The 26,144-nt window shown below is 38.8% G+C and overlaps 2 protein-coding genes across 2 annotated transcripts; both read right to left on the reverse strand.

Moving 5' to 3' along the window:
- Positions 1 to 7,748: 7,748 nt before the first annotated feature.
- On the reverse strand, positions 7,749 to 9,330 carry LOC140981027 (protein CANDIDATE G-PROTEIN COUPLED RECEPTOR 7-like). The gene has a single exon (XM_073447240.1). It carries the CDS (start codon positions 9,285 to 9,287, stop codon positions 7,971 to 7,973), a length of 1,317 nt encoding a protein of 438 aa, XP_073303341.1. The 5' UTR covers positions 9,288 to 9,330; the 3' UTR covers positions 7,749 to 7,970.
- An 11,504-nt stretch (positions 9,331 to 20,834) lies between these two features.
- LOC140980934 (beta-amylase 1, chloroplastic-like) lies at positions 20,835 to 25,623 on the reverse strand. The gene is made up of 4 exons (XM_073447058.1): positions 24,970 to 25,623; positions 22,227 to 22,437; positions 22,002 to 22,118; positions 20,835 to 21,906 (listed from the first exon to the last, which is right to left on the reverse strand). The coding sequence occupies exons 1-4, from the start codon at positions 25,458 to 25,460 to the stop codon at positions 21,118 to 21,120; spliced, it is 1,608 nt and encodes a 535-aa protein (XP_073303159.1). The 5' UTR covers positions 25,461 to 25,623; the 3' UTR covers positions 20,835 to 21,117.
- Positions 25,624 to 26,144: the final 521 nt, after the last annotated feature.

Here is a 26,144-nt window from a genome sequence, read left to right on the forward strand (position 1 = left end):
GGGAGTGGTACTGATTACACCGGCTGGGGAGGAGGTGAAGTTAGCGGTAAGGTTGGACTTTCAAGCATCCAACAATGAGGCAGAGTATGAGGCTGTGTTGGCAGGACTGCGAGCAGCCAGAAACGTGGGAGCTACCCGGATACTTATTTTTTCTGACTCACAGCTGGTAGCACAACAAATGAAGGGAATGTATGATGTGAAAGATGAAAAACTTATTGAGTATGCTCAAGAAGTGGACAGAGTCAGAGAGAAATTCGCAGATATTACATTTGAACAGATTCCCAGGAAAGAAAATGAAAAGGCGGACACTCTAGCCAAAATGGCTGGAACACTGGGAAGTTGGAAGACTAGAGATGTGGTATTCCAAGTAGAACTCACACCTCACATGAGTTCACCCGCAATTGAACAGGAGGAGGAGGATTGGAGGACTGGCATAATTGATTACCTGAAAGAGGGAAAGCTTCCTGATAACCCTCGCGAAGCTCGTAAGTTGAAGACAAAGTGTTCGCGTTATGTGATGATCGGAGAAGTGTTGTATAGAACTTCTTTCGCAGGGCCGCTTCTTCGATGCTTGAGTTATCAAGAGGCTGATTATGTATTCCGAGAAGTTCATGAGAGGTGCTGTGGAAATCACCTGGGGGCTTATGCGTTGGCAAGGAAGGTGTTGCTAGCCAGTTATTGTTGGCCCTCAGTGATGCATGATGCTCAAGAGATAGTGATGTCTTGTGATAGTTGTCAACGTCATGCCCGGTTGCATCACCGGCCGACCGCGATGATAAAGGCTATCACGGCCGCTTGTTCTTTTGACCAGTGGGGAATGGATATTGCGGGGCCTTTTCCTATAGCTCCTGCTCAGAAAAAGTTCTTATTGGTGGCAGTTGACTATTTCTCGAAATGGGTGGAAGCGGAGCCGTTGGCAAGAATCACTGAGAATGACGTTCTGAAATTCTTATGGAAGAATATAGTGTGCAGATATGGGATGCCTAGAAGATTGATATCTGATAATAGGAGACAGTTCCAAGGGGCTAAGATCCAAGTTTGGTGTAAAGAGATGAAGATCCAACAAGTCTTTACATCTGTAGCTTACCCGCAGAGTAATGAGTAATGGGCAGGTGGAGGTGACTAATCGGACGCTGGTGCAGGGCCTGAAAGTTCGACTTGGCAATGCTAAGGGAAATTGGGTAGATGAGCTACCAAGTGTCTTATGGGCATACCGAACCACCCCAAGAGAAGGAACCAAAGAAACTCCTTTCAGTTTGGTCTATGGTAATGAGGCAGTACTCCCAGCTGAGATTGGGTTGGAATCAGCAAGAATAATGATTTATGACGAAGACAATGGTGCGAGACGCGCCACTGACCTTGATCTTCTGGAAGAAAAGAGAGAGGCTGCCAACATTAACATGGAAGCGTATAAGAACCGCATTGCACAGTCTTATAATCGGAGGGTCGTTCAGAGAAACTTCCAGGTAGGTGACTTGGTCCTGAGGAAGGTGCCAGAAGAGCAGAAAGGAAAGTTGGACCCAACGTGGGAGGGTCCCTTCAAAGTGATCGAGAGGCTGAGCTTTGGAGCCTATTACTTGGAGAATGCACAAGGCAAGGCTTTGAAGAGGCCTTGGAATGCTTATCACCTAGGAAGTATTATTCTTGATTCTATCGTTGATGTATTTTGTTTTCTGAATTTTCCTATGTAATCTGTTGGAATTCAATAAAATCAAGTTCTTCTTTTCAATTCATGAATGTTGTTGCATTGTGAGGGTGAAAAAAAAATATATTTTCCTAATAAGGCATCGCCTAGTAGAGGAGTAGGATGGGTGAGAAAAAGTAAATTTTCCTGCTAAGGCATCGCCTAGTAGAGGAGCGGAGTTGGGGCAGGAGAAAAGTTAAATTTTCTTACTAAGGCATCGCCTAGTAGAGAAGTAGCGTGGAGAAGAAAATTTTCTCTTTTCCTGCTAAAGTATCACCTAGCAGAGGAGTTAGAGGGTGGGAGTGTTAAATTTTTATTTTCCTGCGAAGATATCACCTAGCAGAGGAGTTAGAAGATGTGGGTGGTGAATTTCTTTTGTCCTGCTAAGGTAGCATCTAGCAGAGGAGTTAGGAGGTGTGGGTGTTGAATTTCTCTTTTTCTGCTAAGGTATCATCTAGCAGAGGAGTTAGAGGGTGGGGGTGTTGAATTTTTTTTTTCCTGCTAAGGTATCGCCTAGCAGAGGAGTTAGACGGTGGGGGTGTTGAATTTTTATTTGCCTGCTAAGGTTTATTTTCCTGCTAAGGTATCACCTAGCAGAGGAGCTAGAGGGTGGGAGTGTTAAATTTTTATTTTCCTGCTAAGATATCACCTAGCAGAGGAGTTAGAAGGTGTGGGTGTTGAATTTCTCTTTTCCTGCTAAGGTATCATCTAGCAGAGGAGTTAGAAGGTGTGGGTGTTGAATTTCTTTTTTCCTGCTAAGGTATCACCTAGAAGAGGAGTTAGAGGGTAAGGGTGTTGAATTTTTATTTTCCTGCTAAGGTATCACCTAGCAGAGGGGTTAGAGGGTGGGGGTGTTGAATTTCTCTTTTCCTGCTAAGGTATCGCCTAGCAGAGGAGTTAGGGGGTGGGGGTGTTGAATTTTTATTTTCCTGTTAAGACCTCGCACAGCAGAGGAGTTAGAGAGCGAGGGCGTTGAATTTTTATTTTCATACTAAGACATCACATAGCAGAGGAGTTCGCACTCTGCCGATTTTATTCACCTTAGTGATTTGAAAGCATCGAAGATAAATTCGGAAGAAGCAGTGAATGCAAATGCAAAATACTCAATGTTGCATAAAGCGAGTTTGTACATGCCAAAAGTGCACAAAAGAAAATAACCAAATGTAAGCATCGCAAATGTTGCATAGTACTACGGAAAGTAAAGCAGTGCAGAAAATAACAGAATATGGCCCGAAGGCATACAATGTTTGCGTAAATAAAAAATGACGTAAGTAAAGGAGCTCGGTCTAAGAATCGGGAGGGAGACTCGCTATGAAACCCTCAATGTCGATGAAGTCAGTAGGTGCGCCTGGCGGAGGATAGCCCTGGGCCTTGAAGAGGGCGACTACACCCTCGAAACCCACCTCCAAGTAGTGAAAAGCTTTAGGGGCGCATATCTCATTGAACTCCTCTGACTTGAGGAATTCTTCTTTGAATGAAGAGGCTTCGGAAGCGTGTTGCGCCTTGTCATCCTTGAGGTCCCTACGGATTTGTGATGCTTCAGCTAGAGCATTCTTTAACTATTCCTTCAGCCTCTGGTTCTCTTTTACGTGATCCTCTGTCAGTCGCTGAAACTCATGTTTCTCTTTTAGAAATTCATGTTTCTCCTTCAGAAGCTCGTCGCCTCGAGCTTGGGACTCCGAAAGCTCTTTAGCGTGTGTCACTTTCATCTCGTCAATAGTATCCTGGAGCTGTTCGCGGAGAGCCTTACTTTCGCGTAAGTCATGGCAAGCGCTGGACCGGGTAGTATTGGCACGCTCCACCAACTCCCCTAAGTACATCATGCCCTGAGTAAGATAGATAAGAGTGAAAAGACGACAAGAAAAGCAAGCATAATATCATTCTAGAATCTGGAATGAGAAGTATACCTCAGCGATACTGCTGCATGTCCGGCGGGTAAGATCAGACCATCCCAGTGAACTCATGAACGTCGCATCTGCGTGGGAAGAAAGTTGATACAATATCTTCTGAGCTAAATGAGAAGGACCTCGACCAACGATGACCGACTCCGGCGTGTATAAGGGGTGTATACTTGGCCCGGTGGGAGGCCCAACATCCGACTCGGGTGCTTCTGGAGAGGAGACCGTTGTGACCGAGATCTCATAAATCTTGCTCTTCTATGGAATGGACAGGCCAGGGTCGGCAGATGTCTTTTCTTTGCCAGATGGAGGATATGATTCAGCCTGAGGAGGTGGGGAGGAGGCTCGCTCCTGAGTGGAAGAGGAGGAGCCTGCCTTCTTCTTCTTTGCCGGGGTGGGCAGGCCAGCAGGTTTTGTCGCAGTGGTAGAGCATGTTCCCTTCATCCCCATCTTGAGTGCTGAGGCAACTGACTTCTGAGGTACTGATGATGAACCATCAGTCTTCTTCTTTGCAATTTCACGGAGAAATAGAGCATTCATAACTCTAGTACCTGCAAGCAAAGAAAATGAACCAGATGAGAGTGTTATCAAGTAACGTAATAAGCAAAAGAAAAAACAAGAAACATGAAAAATGAGAATATCTACCGTCATTCTCCTTTAGCTTAATTTTGGCTGGACTCAACCCCGCATGGCACAAGAGATCTTCAGATAGGAGTTGGGGAATACTAAAAAATCGATCTCCTAATACTCTCATTATACGCAGATACTCTTTATCTTTCTTGTACCCTTTGGAAAGCTTAGGTTTGGTGAATGTAGGGTACCAATCCATGAAACAAATCAATTCTTTAGGGGGCTGAACAAAGAAAAAATATTTTTTCCAGTCCTTCACATGACTGAGGGCCCCGTCAAGAAGCTTGTGACTAGACCGAGAGGTCACATAGAAAGGTCCGTCCTTAGACTTGGCTAAAACCAGGAAGTAGGAGAAAGTCGTGCAGTTCAGCGGAAGGACTAAGGCCCTAAATAGCACAGCGAAGCAGCATATCGAGCGGAAAGGATTGGGAATGAGTAAACCTAAGTGCACCTGATAGTACTTGCTTAACTCTTGGAGGAAATCGCACAAGGGAAAACGAAGACCGGCATCAAAGTGGTGCTGAAAGAAAGTGTAGCAGCCCTTGGGAGCTAGATAGGGTCGGTCCTCAGAGGTAGGAATGATGATCTGATGGGAGGAAGGAATGTGCCACAAAGTTCTAAGTTTTGACTCACAATTAGGAGGGATGAGGGATGACAAATGACCGTACCATAAGTTATCTGCATCAGATATGTTCATCTGTTGGGTCACATGGCGAACTTCCTTACCAAGACCACTATGAGTGGTGACTTCCTCCTCATGAGAGTCAAGGGTAAATTCAGGATCAGCTAGGGAAGTCCTACTCTGGCTAGATTCGATAGACTCGCTAGACCCGCTAGACCTCTCGGAATCACTCGAGTAACTAGACTCATAATCAGAGGAAGACATGATTTCAAAGGTAGCTAAACAGATAAAAGAGAAAACTGACCCGGGTGAGACGTGAAAAAATACCCAAAAAAATAAGACCCCGAGAGCAAATGGGTGATGAGCACGGCGGGGGCGCGCGCGGCTGGCAGGGGCGAGGCACGGCGAAGGCTCGCACAGCTCGCAGGGGCGAAGCACACGACTAGCAGGGCGAGGGCGCTCGGTGGGCGAGTGCAGTGCGGGCGAGTGGCGAGGCTATATGCGGATGATGGCGAGGGCGAGATGGGGCGAGGCAAGGTCGGCGAGCGCAGGGCGAGCAGGAGTGAGGGCGAGGGTCTGCGAGTGCGCGCGCGAGCTTGCGGGCGAAAGCGGCGCTGTCGTGGGCGAGGTTGAGAGAGGGCGAGGGTGAGTGCGGGCGAGCGGTGAGGCTGGGGCCGGGCGAGCTTGTGGCAGGGGCGAGGCGCACTTGGGCGAGCTTGCGGCAGGAGCGCTCGGGCGAGCGGGTGGCAGGGGCGAGCGCGCGCTGGGGCGAGGCGGTGTCGGGCGTGCTGAGGGGCGAGGCGCGCTTGGGCGTGGTGCCGGGCGAGCGTGGCGCCGGGCGAGCGTGGCGCTTCTGTGTGAGAGAGCTCGGGCGAGAGTGCGGCTGGGGCCGGGCGAGCTTCTGGCAGGGGCGAGGCGCGCTTGGGCGAGCTTGCGGCAGGAGCGCTCAGGCGAGCGGGCGGCGAGGGCGAGCGCGCGCTGGGGCGAGGCGCTGCCGGGATGTGCTGAGGGCGAGGCGCGCTTGGGCGGGACGCCGGGCGAGCGTGGCTCGGGCGCTGGGCGAGCGTGGCTCGGACGCTGGGCGAGCGCGGTAGGGGCGAGGCCTCGGCGTCGTCGGGCGAGGTCACGAGCGTAGGTGTAGAGTGAGAAGGTGGCCTGCGATGGTGGAGAGCTGGTGAAATAGTAGCAGAGGAAATTATATATGGGAGAAGTGAAAATGAAGTAAGGAGGGAACCCATATTTATAGGAGGAGCCCAGACCAAATCTTTCCTTTCAAGGCAGGATTACGATTTGATTTCTTTCCCTTCAGAACAAGAGTGCGATATGATTTAATTTGTTTCCAAATCTTTGGAGACTGACGAACGGCAAAAAGAAAATGCACGTCCTCACCCTTGCGAGTGCTTGTTTCTGAAGAGCTTTTGGGGGCGTTGCCCCCAAACCCCCACGACCTGACCGGGCAGGTCGATCCCCGTAATTTTCGCAGTGGTAACATCGTTCGTTAACGACAAACGAAATTAATTTTTATGGCATGGTACGTCCTCATCGCCGATAAACCAAGGACAACACAATTAATCGAATTTTGAACCTACGATTCAGTTCGACTCGGGAGGGAGAGACTGGTGATACCCCGGGGATGAGCCCATCAAGATCCGGCCCATATTTAGGGCCCACAGGTGAAGGGCCTATGAGAAGCCCAGGTATTCTCCTATAAATACCAAGTTTGAGCGTACGGTTATTTCATTCACTATATTGTTTTCAGCAGCACCCTTAGCTGCTCCGCTCCCCCCCCCCCCCCCCCCTCCCCCCCCCCCCCCCCCCCCCCCCCCATATATCCTCAGTCTCTGACTGGAACGCCGGAGGTGCTACGCCAGGACACCCTCCTGGCCCCCTTCTAACGGTCTTATTCTTGATTTCAGGCTCAGGGTGCTCTTAAAGCCCACGTCTGAACTAGTGACGCTCGTTGGGATCGGACCCGAAATTTCCCATGAATATCAATACTCAATCTACAAATCTCAATCGATGCGTACTTGAAGTGTCACATTTCATATAATTTATATACATGAAGTGTCACATTTCATATCATTTACTGCGAGTGGTAACTTGATAAAATAGGTGAAAATTGGTGAAAGGTTGTCTTCTGAAAACATCTTAATGAAAGGGTATTTTCAAAGTCGCTCTTTTCTCAACACGAACACTTCTTGGAGTCCGTAGCTTCCACATATCGTGAGTGCATGCCTTAAAAGCAATATTTCATACATAAACGTTATAGAGAACCAATAAACCGGGGATAGCTTGAGAAATAACAAAAACGAAAAAACTAGAAACTTCTGTGGCACAACCCTAAAACCGAAAGCTTCATGCAAAGTCCAAACAGGCTCAGATTTTAATCTTCAAATATACCACATTGGCATTGGCATCTCAAAGATTTAAAAAGAAAAAAAGAACATTTAGTGTTATCGAAGTGGATGAAAGGGGATATGGGGTAGTCTAGTCTTGCCCATGGGCAACAGTTAGAAGATGACCCACAAAGGAAAAGATCGAAAATAAATCTTGCACTTGGATTCAGTTTTAAGCCCAGCCAAAGTTTTCCGGCAATCCATCATAAAATTGAAGAAAAATTAGCATTTTTCGTGCATAAAAACCAGATAATTACTTCGTGCATAAAAACCAGATAATTACTTTCATCCTAGAACATTGCTACTGAAGAACCAAAATACAATAAGCCATCTTCAGCTTGACTGGTTTTTAAAAATTAAATGCGGCCAGTTATTGACTCATTCCTATATGGAACAAGAACTCACAAGACAGGCCATATAAATCCACGTAAAGGGCTGCAATCATGTCGACAAAAAGGTAAAAGTCACACTTCAAAAACACTTTATCAAATCATACAAGGGAAAAAGGAAAAAAGACAGAGCAATGAACCACATTTATATTAAATTGATGGGTATTATCATCTGCTGGTCCAAGGACTTTTATCAACAACACTTAGAGGTGGTCTTGAAGCCTGTGAAATTACACTACTGATTCAAGTGTATAAAAGCACCTAAAATGAGAAAGAAAAAAAGAAAGAAAAAAGCACAAAATGTGACAACAACTTCATTCTTCTCCAAATATCCTGCAAATTATGGGCAGCTCACAACTCAAACTCATCATCAAGCTTCAATTGCTCAGCTGCTGCGTCCTCTTCCTCATCATCAATAACGAAATATGGATTGTGAGCCTCAGGCTTGAACTTGTACCCCGTGAATACATAGAATCCCAGTGTAGCCAACTCCCCTGCCACAATGCTAGTCCAGAGGTACTTATATGAAGTAATAGTCTCCAGTGCATAAACCACGACACGCGTAAAGTATATGTAGCATATAACCACAATGTAATACTGCCTAAATAAAGTCAACTTCATCAAATTCACAGCAGCCTTCCCGTCTGTCCTTGCTGCCTCCCGCAAATTCTTGATGGACCAAACGATTGGGAACAGCACAGCGCAACAACATACAACGTCAACAAGCAAAAACACCTGTTTCCAAGTGACCCAATCCTGACCGTATGGACCGGTTTCATCAATCACAACCTGCGCTATGTTCGCTACAACCTGAAGTGGAATCACAATCATGAGCACTTTCTTTTCCTTATCTTGCAAATAAGGCTTCAAGAACGACCACCCGGTTCCAATCAAGACAATCAAAGTAAACAGAGTGATACCCTTCAAGAAACTAAAAATGTAAAACAACACATCCCACCCGTGGGCAGACCCCGTGCGCTTGATATAAGATTTATCCTCAGCCTCGCACAGCAAATTCAACGCTTTCAACACCACCACCGACAACATAAAGAAATGGATCCCAAAGACAGTCAACCTCTTCTTGTACAAAACACTGATCCAAAACGCGGCCAAAACAAAATAAATCATGGATAAGAGGAAATAAACCCTAGGCAAGACCGTTTTACCCGCCGAGAGATAATCACGTCTATCGGACTTGCCGCCTTCCAGGTTGTACATCGCGGAGCGCACATTCATGGAGATTTTAAACTGTTGAAGACAATTAGCAAAGACAAGAGTGTACTGATCCGCATCGGATTCAGGGTAGAGCAAATTCCAGTCGTTGGGAATAGGGTTGGGCAGAGCATCAAAGGTGAAGACTTTCTTGACTGAATCGGATCCCAGTGCACATGTGATCTCCGCATCCTCGATCTGCTGAAGGACATGTATCCAGGCGTCGCGCGTACATAGGAAGAATCCCAACTTGGAAAGTATGGAGGTGTCGGGATTCAGAGGGCCAGACAGAGAGAGCTTGGTGATGTTGAGCTGGAGCTGACCCCGATGCGTGAACCCAAACTCATCGAAGGCGATTATGGGTCGATCATCGTTCCGGATCTCCGAGTGTCGGATCTCTGCTGCGGCCAGAGAAGCCACCGAGAAGAGAACCAGCACAATCACAGACACAGACATGAATATGATACGGCCTGACCTGCGCTATGCTGTGGACAAGCAACATATTCAATTGATAAATACTATTTATTAATTTCACAAATTAACGCGTCCACATCATATTTTATATACGACAAAAAACTTGTATCAGACGAACTCACGGATCATATTTTGTGAGACGGTTTTTTTATTTGAGTCATCCATGAAAAATTATTACTTTTTATGCTAAGAGTATTACTTTTTATTGTGAATATTGGTAGGGTTGACACGTCTCACAGATAAAGATTCGTGAGACCGTCTCATAAGAGACCTATTCTTTATATATATATATATATATATAAATTTTTTTTTTCTCGAAAATAAGTTTGTTACGACTAAAATGTTGAATCTTAAATCTCCTTTCAAATTTGAAATTTAATATTAATCCGTGTTTTATTCTTCTACTTTCTAAGAAGAAGTTGAATTTTTTTTATAATTTTGGTTTTTTCTCCTTTTTTTTTTCAAATAAATATTCATAGAATTGTTTGTGTCTTACGATTTAAAATATGTACTTGTATGGTAGTCAATCAACGGTGAAGCTTCCTAGAAATTGCCACTGCCGCTCCGGGGGAAGGCACCCTAAGCGGGTTGCCTAGGCCTCCAAATTTTTTTGTTTACTATTATTATTATTTTGTTGGTTTTTCATTTAAAATTTTAGTGAGCTTCTGAATTTTTTTTGTTGAAAACTTGATGACACTAAGAAACAGAGAGGGAGTGGAAACTCAAATTACAGTCTTGGGAACTCAAAAATAAAAATACAAAGAATTATGTTTATACAACTAGAATAAACTAAAAAATTTAAAAAAAATGACTGATATCCGCTTGAAAACAAATAATAATATATTCTAACATAAACATTAGTCAACTTTTATCTTTCGTTCTTTTTTTCATATAATACATCAATTTATTTCTGACTCGTGAAATTAGACATGAAGAATTAATTCATTGAGTTTTTTTTTGTTTATATATGTCAATTTTTATCATTTAATAAGATTATTTAACATATTTGATATTTTGTAATAATTATGTGCATTTAATTATCAGTCCATATATATTATTTTTATATTTAATAAAAAAAATATAAGTGTTGAAAATTAATATTTTTGAATATTTGAATATTGAATGTTGAATATTTGAATGTTGAAAATTAGGTAAAATTAGGTGTTGAATATTGAAATTTGTGTGTGATGATGAATGTAATGATGTAATTTATTTTTAGATTATTTGTAAAAAAAATTTATAAATAGATCTCTCATTTGTGAACAAAATCACAATTGATTTGAGAGAAAAATATTATAAAGTGTGTACTGTGATAATTTTGAGAGTTTGAGATTTTTACTTTTTACCGTAAATTTTTACTTTTTCACAGCACGTTATCAGCACGAAGCTCTAAAAGTCCTCCATATTTTTCCAAGCTCCAAAACAGAAGAAAAAAAATTAACAAAAGTATTAATATTTATTTTATTGTTTATTTATTTATTGTTTATATATTTACTATATAATATAATGTTATTATAAATAATAAAAATAAATTTTTCAAAAAACTTGTTATAAATCCTGGGAGGATGTTAAGACGACATCTCACACTCCCGGTAAGGGTTACGACAAGTATAAAAGTCTATAAGATTTTTAAAAACAATATCTTATGACACCTCATTATAATATTGTGATATAATATACATAATTATTTAAAACATTACTAATATTACATACACCATATTATTACCATAAAATTATACAAATACATACATTTATTTTCTTGTACATCAACGGTCATAAACGGTAACAAAAATGCTNAAACTTGTTATAAATCCTGGGAGGATGTTAAGACGACATCTCACACTCCCGGTAAGGGTTACGACAAGTATAAAAGTCTATAAGATTTTTAAAAACAATATCTTATGACACCTCATTATAATATTGTGATATAATATACATAATTATTTAAAACATTACTAATATTACATACACCATATTATTACCATAAAATTATACAAATACATACATTTATTTTCTTGTACATCAACGGTCATAAACGGTAACAAAAATGCTAGTTTTTGCCCTATAAATATGATCTCACAAACACATTCAATCACTCCAACTTTCTCTTCTTCTCTAAAATTATTCTTCATCAAATTTTTGAAGAAAAAAGAAGATGGCTTTCGCAAAGTTATTTTTAATTATTTTGGTTATAATACTCACGAATCTTGTACTTATCGGAGAATATCCTCCTCATGTGTTTTCTTTATTTTTACGAATGCTTGTATTTGTTGTTTATCCATTACTTTGTATTGCAATATTCATTAACTAATAAAATGCATCATAATTTTTTTTAGTACCACCATGTCAAACTTGACAAAGCTCGAATTTGTTGCACTCGACAATACGGGGAAAAATTATATGTCATGGACTCTCGATGTAGAAATACATCTTGAGTCATTGGGTCTAAGCGAGACCATTAAAGAAAATGGTATATCTTCATCACAAGAAAAAACAAAAGCTATAATATTTTTGCGTCGACATCTCGATGAAGGTTTAAAATGTGAATATCTCATCGAAAAAGATCTCATGGCTCTGTCGAAAGGATTGAAAGAAAGATTTGAACATATAAGGGAAGTTATACTTCCGACCGCCCGTGATGAATGGAATATGTTAAGATTCCAAGATTTTAAGAAAGTTAGTGATTACAATTCAGCGATGTATCGAATAATCTCACAGCTAAAATTTTGTGGACATGAATTCACAGAATCGGAAATGCTTGAAAAAACATTTTCCATGTTTCACGCATCAAATATAACTTTACAGCAACAATATAGAGTGCGTGGATTTGCGAGATATTCTGAGCTCATCGCCTGTCTTCTTGTGGCGGAAAAAAACAACGAGCTACTAATGAGAAATCATCAGCCCCGACCGACTGGATCATCAGCATTTACAGAAGTAAATGATGTAAGTAAAAATGAATTTAAACCTGGAAACCAAAATCAAATTCAAAGACAAGGTTTTGGTCGAGGTCGAGGTCGTGGTCGTGGACGTGGACGTAGAATTGGTCGTGATCGTGGTCGAGGCCGTGGTTTTGAAAACAATAAAGATGGTTATTTTTATAACTCATCTCAAAAGGGCTTCACGAACCACCCACAGAAAAGGCATCATGAGAACATGAGTGTTAATGAAAATCACTCGAAAAGATTTGAAAGTTCTTGTTTCAGATGCGGCACTCCAGGACATTGGTCTCGTATTTGTCGAGCCCCTGAGCACCTTTGCAAGCTCTATAAAGAATCGATAAAAGGGAAAGAAAAAGAGACCAACTTCACTGAGCGAAGTGACTGTTTGAGTGATTCAACTCATTTTGATGCTGCTGATTTTATGAATGATTTCTCTGGAAATGATCAATACGTTGGTGGGATAGAAATGAACAATATTGATGCTGCAGATTTTCTCAATGATTTCTCTGAAAATGAACAATATAGTGGTAGAATATAAATGTACAATAATTTATTTTTCATGTATTTATATGATAATGTTTTATTGTACAATTATGATATGTGTTATATTTAAATATGTATTGTCATTAATTTTTTTTCATTGCATATTTTTTGAAGTTCAAATATGGAAAATGCTATGAGCAAAGCTGAAGTTTGCATACCCGATAGTGGTACAACGCACACTATCCTCCGAGATAAAAGATATTTCTTGGAACTAAAACCAACAAAAACAACGGTGAATACAATATCAGGTCCTGTAGACTTGATTAAAGGATGTGGTAAAGCACAATTTTTGTTACCTAATGGTACAAAATTTTTGATCAATGATGCTTTATATTCACCACAATCGAAAAGAAATTTGTTGAGTTTTAATGATATATATTCCCATGGGTATGATACTCAAACAATGAATGAAGGGAATGAGAAATATATGTGTCTTACCACATATAAATCAGGAAAGAAATATGTGATTGAAAAACTACCAATGCTCCCTACTGGATTGCATTATACACATATACGTCCCATTGAATCAAACATGGTAATTGATAATTCTTCAATATTAACCAATTGGCATGATCGATTAGGACATCCTGGTTCAACAATGATGCGAAGAATTATAGAAAATACACATGGTCATCCATTGAAAGACCAGAAGATCTTTCAGAATAATAAGTTTCAATGTAAAGCATGTTCTCTTGGAAAACTTATTATAAGACCATCACCAGCCAAAATCCAAACTGAATCACCAATGTTTCTTGAACGTATTCAGGGTGATATTTGTGGACCAATCCATCCACCATGTGGACCATTCAGATACTTTATGGTATTGATTGATGCCTCCAGCAGATGGTCACATGTATGTTTATTGTCAACTCGAAATGTTGCATTTGCAAGATTACTTGCTCAAATAATAAAATTGAGGAATCAATTTCCCGATTATACAATCAAGAAAATTAGACTTGATAATGCTGGTGAATTTACTTCCCAGACTTTCAATGATTATTGTATGTCTATGGGAATCATTGTTGAGCATCCTGTTGCTCATGTACATACTCAAAATGGATTGGCTGAATCATTGATTAAACGTCTGCAAATGATTGCTAGACCAATGATTATGAAAACAAAGCTCCCTATTTCTATATGGGGACATGCAATTTTACATGCCGCTGCATTAATTCGCATCAGACCAAGTGCATATCATAAATACTCCCCATTGCAGCTTGCATTTGGTAAAGAACCAGACATTTCTCATCTGAGAATTTTTGGATGTATGGTGTATGTGCCTATTGCACCACCTCAACGAAAGAAAATGGAACCTCAAAGAAAGATTGATATTTATATCGGTTATGATAGTCCATAAATCATTCGATATCTTGAACCTCAGACAGGCGACGTGTTCACAGCATGTTTTGTTGATTGTCATTTTAATGAGGAAATCTTCCCAATGTTAGGTGGGAGACAAGAAACATACCGAAAAAAAAATTTCATGGTATGTATCATCATTGTTACATATGGATCCAAGAACACAACAATGTGAAGAAGATGTACAGCAAATTGTGCACTTGCAAAGAATAGCAAATCAAATACCAGATGCATTTACAAATACAAAAGGGGTAACTAAATCATATATACATGCTGTAAATGCTCCTGCTCGAATTGAAATTCCAAAGAAACAAATTGAACAAAGTCATGATGTCGTAAAACGCCTGAAGCGTGGAAGGCCAGTCGGTTCCAAGGATAAAAATCCTCGAAAAAGAAAATTCATAGAGAAACACAATGATCACAAAATAGAGAATGATGTTCCTGAAGAAACATATGATGATCACAAAATAGATAATGTTGTTCCTGAAGAAACACATGATGTTGAAAATGTTCTGTCAGAACCATAAACTGACGAGAATCATGAAATCTCTATTAATTATATTAATATTGGAAAATATGGAACCGAAAAGATATAAAAGAAATTGATGATATATTTTCTTATAATGTGGCAATCGACATCATAAATGATAATGAAGATCATGAACCAAAATCTTTTGGTGAATGTAAAAATCGGCAGGATTGGATAAAATGGAAAGATGCCATCCAGGTTGAATTGGATTCGCTAAATAAAAGTAATGTTTTTGGACCTATAGTCCTTACAGCTGAAGGTGTAAAACCTGTTGGATACAAATGGGTTTTTATTCGAAAGCGAAATGAGAAAAATGAAATAGTAAGATATAAAGCTCGACTTGTTGCACAAGGTTTTTCTCAAAGGCCTGGAATTGATTATGAAGAAACGTATTCTCCTGTGATGGATGCAATTACGTTTCGGTATTTGATTAGCTTGGCAGTATCTGAAAATTTAGAAATGCGTCTTATGGATGTTGTTACAGCTTACTTATATGGATCACTTGATAGTAATATATATATGAAAATCCCTGAAGGATTTAAGATGCCTGAAGCACAAAGTTCAAAACCCAGAGAATGTTATTCTGTGAAATTACAAAGATCATTATATGGGTTAAAGCAATCTGGCCGAATGTGGTATAATCGGCTAAGTGATCACTTGATAAAAAAGAGATATGTAAATAATTCAATATGCCCTTGTGTTTTCATTAAGAAAACAACATCCGGATGCGTAATTATTGCTGTATATGTTGATGATTTAAACATCATTGGAACGAATAATGAAATTCATGAAGTTGTCATACTTGAAGGAAGAATTTGAAATGAAGGATCTTGGAAAAACCAAGTATTGTCTGGGTTTACAAATTGAACAAAAAGAATGTGGAATATTTGTTCACCAGAAAAATTATACAGAAAAGATTCTTAAACGTTTAATATGGATAAATCAAATCCTTTAAGTACTCCAATGGTTGTTAGATCATTAAACATAGAAAAAGATCCATTCCGTCCATGTGAAGATGATGAAGATATTCTTGGTCCAGAAGTACCATATTTAAGTGCTATCGGTGCCCTTATGTATCTTACAAATTGTACAAGGCCTGATATATCTTTTGCCGTAAATTTATTGGCAAGATTTAGCACATATCCAACAAAGAGACACTGGAACGGAATTAAACATATATTCCGTTATCTACGAGGAACGACAGACTTGGGACTTTTGTATTCAAAATATGCTAATCTAAGTATAATTGGTTATGCCGATGCTGGATACTTATCTGATCCACACAATGCACGTTCTCAAACTGGATATGTATTTACTCGTGGAGGCACAGTAATTTCTTGGCGTTCACAGAAACAAACACTCGTAACAACTTCATCAAATCATGCCGAGATTATCATACTACATGAAGCAAGCCGTGAATGTGTGTGGTTAAAATCAATGACCCAACATATCCAAATCTCATGCGGATTATCATTCGAAGAGAAGCTTGTGATACTATATGAAGATAATGCTGCATGTGTTGCTCAAATGAAAGAAGGATACATAAAAAGCGACAGAACTAAACATATTCCTCCTAAGTTTTTCGCATTCACCAAGGAGCTTGAGAAGAATAAATGTATTGATGTTCGTCACATTTAATCAAGTGAAAACTCACCAGATCTCTTCACAAAGGCACTTCCTACGACAATATTCAGAAAGCATATATATAATATTGGGATGCGTAATCTACGAAATCTGTGAAGAATTGTTCGTGTCAACATGAGGGGAAGTTTACGTGACTGCACTCTTTTTCCTTTACTATGGTTTTTATCACAATGGGTTTTTCCTAGTAAAGTTTTTAACGAAGCAGTATAAAAACACGTAATGAAGACAAACATTATGATCATCATCACAAGGGGGAGTGTTGAAAATTAATATTTTTGAATGTTGAATGTTGAATATTTGAATGTTGAAAATTAGGTACAATTAGGTGTTGAATATTGAAATTTGTGTGTGATGATGAATGTAATGATGTAATTTATTTTTGGATTATTTGTAAAAATTTTCTATAAATAGATCTCTCATTTGTGAAGAAAATCACAATTGAGTTGAGAGAAAAATATTATAAAGTGTGTAGTGTGATAATTTTGAGAGTTTGAGATTTTTACTTTTTACCATAAATTTTTACTTTTTCACTATAATAAGACATTTGCCTAAAAATTAAGCTAAGGCTTCCAATTTTCCGGAGACGCGGAATTATAGATTTGTTTTCAGGGTTGGTGGAATGTAACGTTGAAATTTGGCATTTATTTCCACGTACCTAAATCTTTAGCCAGGGTCGGATGAGAAACTTGAAATACTTGCATAATATTGTGACTTGAGAGACGTCTAATTAAGTGGTTTATCAAAAACAATTCATGGTACTAGTGAACATAATCAATGAAATGAGGCTTCACCGATCTATTCTAAGCAAAGACAGCAGGGGGATTATTAAATATTTAAATTTTACATAGAAAAAAAAAAGCAATTTATTGTGGATTAACTAACTTTATAATAACTTATTTTATTTTTTTAGATTAATAACTTAACTAAATAACAACCATATAAAGAATTATGTTATTTATTTTAACTTTACTCATCAGTGTAGATTTATAGCAAGCGGTCGTTTATTAAGCATCCAATTATTGGTATTTAAATAACACATTATTTTTGTGCTCGTATTCTTAATTACTTATGAGATTATATGAATAAATAGTTCGAAATTTTTACACAAATTAACTAATTGTTGGTATATAAATAACACAGTATTTTTGTGCACATGGTGAGCTTTTAAGGCGACATCAGTTTGGTGATGATTTGATAGAAACTATCAACCTATTACATTATCTATCGTTTGCCTCGCTTATTTCCAAGCCGAAAGGTGGATAATTATGAAAATTTTGAGTGTCCATTTCAATGTTTTTAGGACATTTCCATTATCAAAGGATCGATAAAAAGCTTAACATACGTGAGAGAGATATCATAATATTTATAATATCCATTCACATTTAATGAAACAAGAATTCCTGACAGTGATGAATTCAAAGAAACCACTTCAAAGACGTATAGTCGATAGTGTCATTTGATGTGGTGCATAATGGTGAGTATTAGCCAATACTTTGACCCGTGAAACATAAAATCATCAAGGACAGTAATATAACTTAATTTTTTTCCGAACCCCAAATATTTTTTTTAAATATATATTTCGATGAAACTTAAAAATCCAACATTTCTAATTAACATCTTGTTTTATAATCAGAATCTAATCCGGTCGATCAAAAAAGATTGCATTTATCTTGTCTGCCTGCAATTTTGGTAAAATATGTCAACAGCACCCAATTAATTCTCATCTTACTATGGCTATAAATTTACCGTCAAGTGTTGATCTGTACATGAATAAGAACGTTTGCGTATGGGAAAAAGACTAATAGCTTCGCTTAAACATTCTATGCTCCTGGGATATATATGCACATGGGGATTTTTGGTTTACTGTACATTTGCAACGAGATGGGTGGGTTTATCCCATTGTATCACGAAACAGATTCGTGCGTCCAAAAGGTATCAGGATCAAGGCTGAAGAGTGAGTAATCTTTTACTTCTAGATTTGCTATATTCCAATCAACAAATCGAGCTTGAATTGCCTTGAATAGCAGGAGAATGGTTGGCAAAAGCCACCATTTGTCATCTTTCCTGGAATCACAACAAAGTTGAAAGCACATCTCTATACAACTCCCACATACCGAAAAGCATGGATCAATCTCAGTTTGATTGAAAACAATATCGGTAATCTCAGTAATGAAAGGGATTTTAGGTTCATTCACTGTTAGCACACATTCAGAGCACTTCAAATTGACCTTTTCAATCCCAAACTTCTACTTTGTTTTTTCTTTACTTCATTTTAAACAATACCGCCTAATGCAGAGGTATTCAGAGAAGAATTAAACTCCAAATCCACACTGAGAGCAGAAAAAATAACAGTTCCAGCCACTATGGAAGCATTTTGACCAACTTTGACATTGCCTGATAAATTAAAACTTATAGTACAGCCTTCTATTGGACAAACAATTTGTACATAAGGAAGTATCTCCAGATTTCCAGAGCCAACTACATAAATATCAGAATTCATGTAAAGATTTGAATTGAGTAAACAGGTAGTATTGAATGAACCAACTCCTTTCAAGTCCTCACACGAAAGGTAATTATCATAAAGGTTAAAAAATCTGGATTTTCGAAACTGCGCAATGGCTGTGGTTTGAGTTTCGCCCGGTGAACATTCCAACATGAAGGCCTGTTCGTCAGACCGCCCCAATGACTGAGAGAGAACAAATACTGCAACATATCCATACAACAGGCACAAGCAAAAATGATACCGATTTTTAAAGGTAAGCATTGCCAGCCACAGGGTGAATTACCATATGCTTCAGTATTAACACATGAAATGATCAAAATGACTCTTAGTATGGCATTCTTCTAGGCTCTGTGTACTCGATGTAGAAAATGCTGCAATGCTAAACTATAGAGGTTCTTGAGAAAGAATCGTGATCGAATCCTTATACATTTTCAAAGGTATTATATAACTCCCACTAAAGAGTCCACCTGCAGACAGGAGACACATACAGCAATTCAAAATGTGTCTCAAGTACTAATAACCTGACCTTCTTAACAGTATGAATGACAAACATGCATCGAAAGCATCAAGGCTATGTTTTTATTTCAGCCATGCAAAGTGTAGACAAGTAGCCAAAATAAGAACTGATCCGAGAACCAAAGATATGAAATAGAAAGCACATACACACGAAAAATCATTAAAAAAAACATCCGTCACATACAAGTAATGCAGAACGCAAGCTAAAAGAAGCATAAGAAATTCACACTAAACCTCTACCCAGATTGGAAACTCACCGGGCACAGTGCATCAAAACAGCATAGATTCAGATTTCAACATCATCATACAGAAAAAGTAGCAGTGACAAATTAGATTGAAATCGAGTAGAATCTGTAGGTAAAACACGGATTTCGTGCTTCACACTCCTCCCTTGTGCAGTTAACCTCTTGAATTTCCGGAGTATATTATTCGTTTGTGCGCTGTCTGTGTCTGGTATTGGCGCGGGTGGAGAAGAATGGTGACAGAGAGAGTGGAGCAGAAGGGTCAATGGGTGAGTCCAAAAGGCCAAAGGTGAATTGCATAGCTAGATTCCGGAATATTCTTCGATTGTTTTCTTTTGCCGTTCTGCCCTTCTTCTTTGCTATAATATCCGCATTTGCCACTATCATTTTAGATCATCTTAAATTTTTTAAATTATAGAAATTGATTATTTAATTACATACTTATATGATTATAATTAATTTAAAAAAATTATATGTTACAAATATAACTATAAATGATTTAAAAAAATTTACATAATTAAAAATGTCACAAACAACATGTATATATAAGAATTTGCCCTTAACTTCCTTTCTTTTAGAAAAATTTAAAAAATACATAAAAATTTTAGAGAAAATTACATTTGATCTTCAAGGTATAACTTCACTCCAGTCAAAAGATTACTAAAATTATCAAATTTGATAGATAAAAGACAAAGACTGAAATTTGACAAACCCGCGACGCAAAGAAAAATATACAAGACTTAATTACGATTTTGCCGTGATTCTAAATTCAAGTGTTATTCTATCAATTTTGTTTTATTAAAATTCATTCCTCCTACAATTACTAGTTTTCTCGTACTCCATATGTTTGCAGCATTAAAATTCCGCTTGAAATTGTTTCTGTGATATTTGATACAATATCAGATTCCTAAACTGTTCCTATGTCTGAGTGGATTACTGATGCAAACTACTTTTATCAGTGCATCTCAAGAATGTGAATGGAATTTTTTTAAATATACTCTATGCCACTCAGATTAAATAATTATCGGTCTTAATTTCATAGACTTAACCCTCCAAAACTCACATGAACCCTTCACAAATTGTGGAGAAGTTGAAACAAATGTTGACAGACAATCAAAAGGGAAATGGAGGATTATTTATAAAAACTAGAAACTCTAAGTATGGTTTCAAAGCTCTGAACTAAGTTGTTTGCATCACTTATAAAATGGTGATTTATGCTGTTTTGCAAAAGAAGTCAAACTTCCAATCCAGTAGAAAGAAGTACAGGCTAAAGTTTTACATCACTCATTCTCAAATTTCAGAAATTCACTATTTTATCGTGCAAAACATGGAGTCAGAAATTGAAACCAATGATTGATTTAAAGATCAGAAAATAATCAAATTAGAAAAATGACAAATCTACAACCGATGGCTGATGAAGATGATGATAGCAGTATCACATCAGAAATACTGATACTGTATGTACTAAACTCGATTACTCTGCAATCCGTGGCATGGAAAGATCAATCCATAAAATCTGGAATGCAGGATCTTCCTAGGATGCAAGAATAGCTCCAGCAAAAAAAGCAGAAGGAGAAGAAAGGGTCGTGTCACCACCACCAAAATCTAAGCCGGCTTGAAACATTTTGACATTCGACATTTGTCTTACAAAACTTGTAAAACTTACCCAGTTACGATATTCGAACAAACTTTTGTCCATTCTAACGAAGTTGAAAGAAAACGAAGGCGTTTCAAGTCCATCTGAGTATAACTTGAACATTTTCAACACCTGTTGGAATGATTCGTCGTCCAAATTTCCAGGGGAATTTTCTCCCCCCAATGGAATGTCACAAACTCGAGCAGCCAGCAGAAGTTGTTTGAGAAAACTTTCCGGCTTACTAACTGGATTAGTCTGCTGTTCTTCGGCGTCCCGCATGTCAAAACACGAACAACAAAGTGTAAAACCATACCTACCAAACATGCGAGCAATTGGTAGAAATCCATCTCTGATTGAGGTGTTGTAGTATCCACATGTTAACTCAGATGGATGAGATTGTGTGCCATAATGCCAATAAATCCCGGCCACTTTTCCGGACATGTTAACTTCATTACCCCTGAAAATAGTTTCCGCTTCTCTGCAAATCCTTTCCCCATGTTGAAGCAGCATCTCTGAATACCATTGAAGGAAAAACTCTCCGTATGGTGTCTTCCAAGTACCATGGTCTCTGAAAAATTCTGTATTTTCAGGATTTTGCATTGAATCAGTGGCATCAATGGGCCCTCTACCTTCCCATTCATGCATCCCTATTTCACGGGCGCAGGCATTCAGAGATGCAAGCATATACTGGCAAATTGAGCAAAGAAAATTATAATTTGAAACTCAGTGAAAATTATCGAAAAAAGGCCGTGCCATTTTCAGGATATTTAAATCTCATATACCTTATCATAGCATTGAAATTCACCAAGTTCACGAGGGCGCCAAGCCCATGTAAGCTTCTGAGAAGGGCAAGACGGATATCTTAATTCACCTCCAGGACCTAGCCCAACTTGAATCCCCTGAAAATAGGCACTATGAAAACCGCATCTTGCAACTAAGGCGTCACTTTTGAAAGAACTAACAAATATAAACAGCTGATGAAAGCCCATTATGAAGGTCATTCTTACCGTTATAACACCACCAAAAAATGATCTGAATGTTTCTCTGAAGTTCCTCATGAGATCAGCATATGCTTGAATAGGTGATCGTCCATGTAGAATGGGTAAAATGTCACATCCTAAAGAAATATATTCCATATTCCTCCTCCCAAATCTATCAACATATGCTACATCTGGATCTTTATCCATTTCCTCAAGTACCCATCGAGGGAGAGGAATCCTTGCCCATAGAAAAGAATGAAATTGAGATCCAGTATTGAAAGAACAGTAGAAAAGAAAGCAAGAAGGAAATTAAAATCTATGCCAAATCTCATCCACTGAACATCAAAGAAACTCAAATCTAGACTGTGAGAGAATTGCTATTTTATTATACTTAAGTTAACAAAATAAGCCAAACGCAAATGGAACTTAGGAGTGAAACTGAATCTCCTGATCTTATCTTTGATTTCATTTTCCTGAACAGGATAGATAGAACTTCTACAAACCCATTTTCTCTTTATTCAGATCACTGAATATGAAGAACAGCTGAGTTCCTGCTTCTCACTTCTCAATTTGCCCCTCCCTAATCAGTTTCATTTAGACCCTTTCCTTTCTAAGAACTGTAAATTGTTCTCCAGGTCCAAGTTATCAATCACTTACAAATTGTATGAGAAGAATCGTATTCATTACTCATCTGGTACTAAACCAAACAGATTTTGTTCCCCTTCAATCAGCCAAGTTACAGGCTCTTTTCCTTCGGCGGGGCTTGTTGAAGTAAACTCACTGTTAAATGAACATCCTTATAAGCTACCTGGTCATCTAGAAAGACTTCCATCAGTGTGCAATAACCAAGGATGAAGGCTCTGATTTAACACAACAAGACTTAGTGCTGAACCTAAATGAAAGAGAACATGACAAGATCATACCATGTTACTCAATTAAGATGCAAATGAAATATAATATACATGAACAATTAGAGCACGGGATGATTCTTTCATTCCAAAAAGATGCTGAGAAGAAAGGCAAGAAAAAGGGCACAAAATTCCCATGGGAATATAAGAAAGACACCAGGGAACAAATTCGAAAGGTATAATAACACATATGCGTCCTTTTTTCTTATCATCTAGCACATCTCTTATCTCTTGATGTTTTTGCCACTCTATTAGTTGCTGAACCTCATCCTGAGCATTTCATGATGCAATCTCTTCCCCAAAACCTAGTACATAATTTTGTCTATGCAGCCAAATGATTAACCTATCAAAGTTAATATAGTTCTTTCAGTTTTCCTGTTACTATATTGTCACAGGTACATTCTACATGCAATTACAACATGAAATTCTTCTCTATTTAAACAAGAGATTCCATATTACATAGAAATATAAGTCATAGTCTAGACATTTCCGAGGAATAAAACCCACATAAAAAATGCTAGAATTTTATTCATCAAATTGTTAATCTAAGATAAAATTACAGCTTGAATCTACACTATTTGTAAAATGTCTGCAGTACTCCAAGTAACTTTACAGGTAATGACAATAGACCAACTTCTTTATGTTTCCAAATAACTCAATAAATTGATCATTCTGCATTCAGATATGCTTAAAATTATTAAGGACAAGAGACAAGTAAAGGAGAAATCTTCAAGGCTAAAGAGTTCCCTAAACAGAATTAGTCCCTAGTCCTAGTACGGAAAAATACCAAGTTGATCGTCTAAATATAGTCATTTGTCTCTAAGAAACCTTGAATTGCTTTCTCCAAGATATTCAACTCTCGGCTTCAGAAAGATTGACTAAAAATTCCAATTCATTACAAATCAACATTGAACAAGAGAATTCAGCAACTGAATCACTAATGACAACTGCTAAAATTTTCAATAAAATTCACTACATGATAAAGGATCATCCATCAAGTTAACCTTAAGAAAAGATTCAGATAAAATGACAATTATATCCCAGTTCTATTTCAACAAAATTTAGTGTTTGTGAGAGGACTTGCAGGTCTTTCTCGGTTCTTCTTCAATAACAAAGCAACTGTAATTAACAAACTCCAATAAAATTCATCATACCAAACCCACATACACCATAATCAAAATTAATGACCAGTCAAATAAAGATAGAGCCTGAAAATCTCCATAAACAAGTCCAAAATCGATATCTGTAGGTAATGCCAGAACTTTCCAGAAGCTCTCGACATTGGGCTTTTGTCAATTCTCATGGCCCAAACTAGCTTTTGTCAATTCTCATGGCCCAAACTAACCACCAACGGCAATGGAGCCGGTTTTTGGGTGGGTTCTGACTAAGAATCATAAGATGACATGCTTTCAGAACGCCAGAGCCTGCTGCCCGTCCTAGTTTTCAGATCTGTCACTAGATATACAGTTGCTACACCAGAAAAACCTTAACAAATCTGTCAACCATCCAATTGCATAATACATTAAGCTCGAATCAGGATTCAGCCATTGCACCATCCTTATTCGATAAATAAGCCATAAATTCCTGAAACTCTAAATATTAAAAGGCATTCAAGTCCACATCAATAGACAATACAATCAAGTCACACTAAATTTAAAATGGAATCGGAATACATAGATTAACATATATATCATGAAAAGTTGAAAAGCGATTGTCTCTTAGTCAGTATAAGTTTTTTCAAGGATGTTCAAGACTATCCGCAAACTCCATTTATAGATCTTCAACTTAATAGCTACAATACGCTGCAAAGCGTACAACTTTAAAAGAAAAAGGGTAGATGGAATCTAGAGATAGTTACCAACCAGATGGGATCCGCCGGATCCGACCCGCACTGATGAAACGCCATCACCGCCCGTACTTTCAGCCCGAAACGCTTAGCCAGTAAAACAATTTCCAAACACCCTCGCCAGTCATAAATTCTCGGAAATTCTCTCTCCACCAGCCCCCACCAAACCTCCATAACCACTCCCTCCACACCCGCCGCCGCTAGCGCCCGAAACGACTGCGCCATCGCCTTCTTCCGCCTCATGATTTGCGCTGTGGGTCCCACAGCGTCCACCGGCAGCGTGACGTAGACTGGGAACGAACCCACACGGCGGCGATGGCTGTAATGAAGCTCGTACACCAGCTCGCCATCGGACGAAGCGTTGAGGCGGCAGGTGATCGCAGGCCTGTCCAGGACTCGAGACGGGAATTTCTGCCCGACCCGAATCGAAAGGGGGTGTAAGAAGAGCAGGTGATTCGAGGAGGCAGAGAAACTGGGAGCGGGAGCCGATGGCGAAGCGATCGCCATCGTGTACGTATACTGCAAATGTGTGGTCGCAGGTGAAATTAGGATCAGAAATCCAGTCGATGGCTAATTGATACTGTATGTGGCGAATATCATAGATGGCAGATTCTTAAGAAGAATTTGTGAAGGTGATTGACAATCTTCACTCGATAATAACTTCGCTTGTAACAAGTAACAACCGTCCAATAAACTATACACACAATACTCACGATAATTATAAACTCTTTTTGTTTCTGAAATGAATAACATACGGACAAGATGAATGCAAATGAGTGTTTGTTTGTGAAAGGAATATCGTGCAAATAAGATGAATGCAAATGAGTGTTTAGAAATCCGATCATAAGATCAATTGAAATGATGAAATTTTATTTAAAGTTATCAATCTGCATGAACATATTTTATAATTGGTGTGTCTTTTCAATCAAAAGTCAGATAAAAGACTTCAAATGATACCATTTGGACGCATTGGTTCACAAAAACTCGCATATACTGCCAATCAGTACTGTAGGTGTCTAGGCGCCACGGCTGGGCCGTTGCTCAGATCAATCCTGCAGCACAGAGGCACCCTGAGGTGACTATTTGCCTTATTTGCACACGAAGAGACGTTGATGCGCCTCTGAGGGAGCCTGAAGGCCTCTCTTGCTCACGAGGAGGTGCATATGTGTCTCTGGGGAGCCTAGGATGCGA

The sequence above is a fragment of the Primulina huaijiensis genome, chromosome 7 (assembly GCF_012295235.1).
Source record: "Primulina huaijiensis isolate GDHJ02 chromosome 7, ASM1229523v2, whole genome shotgun sequence".
Lineage (NCBI taxonomy): Eukaryota > Viridiplantae > Streptophyta > Magnoliopsida > Lamiales > Gesneriaceae > Primulina > Primulina huaijiensis.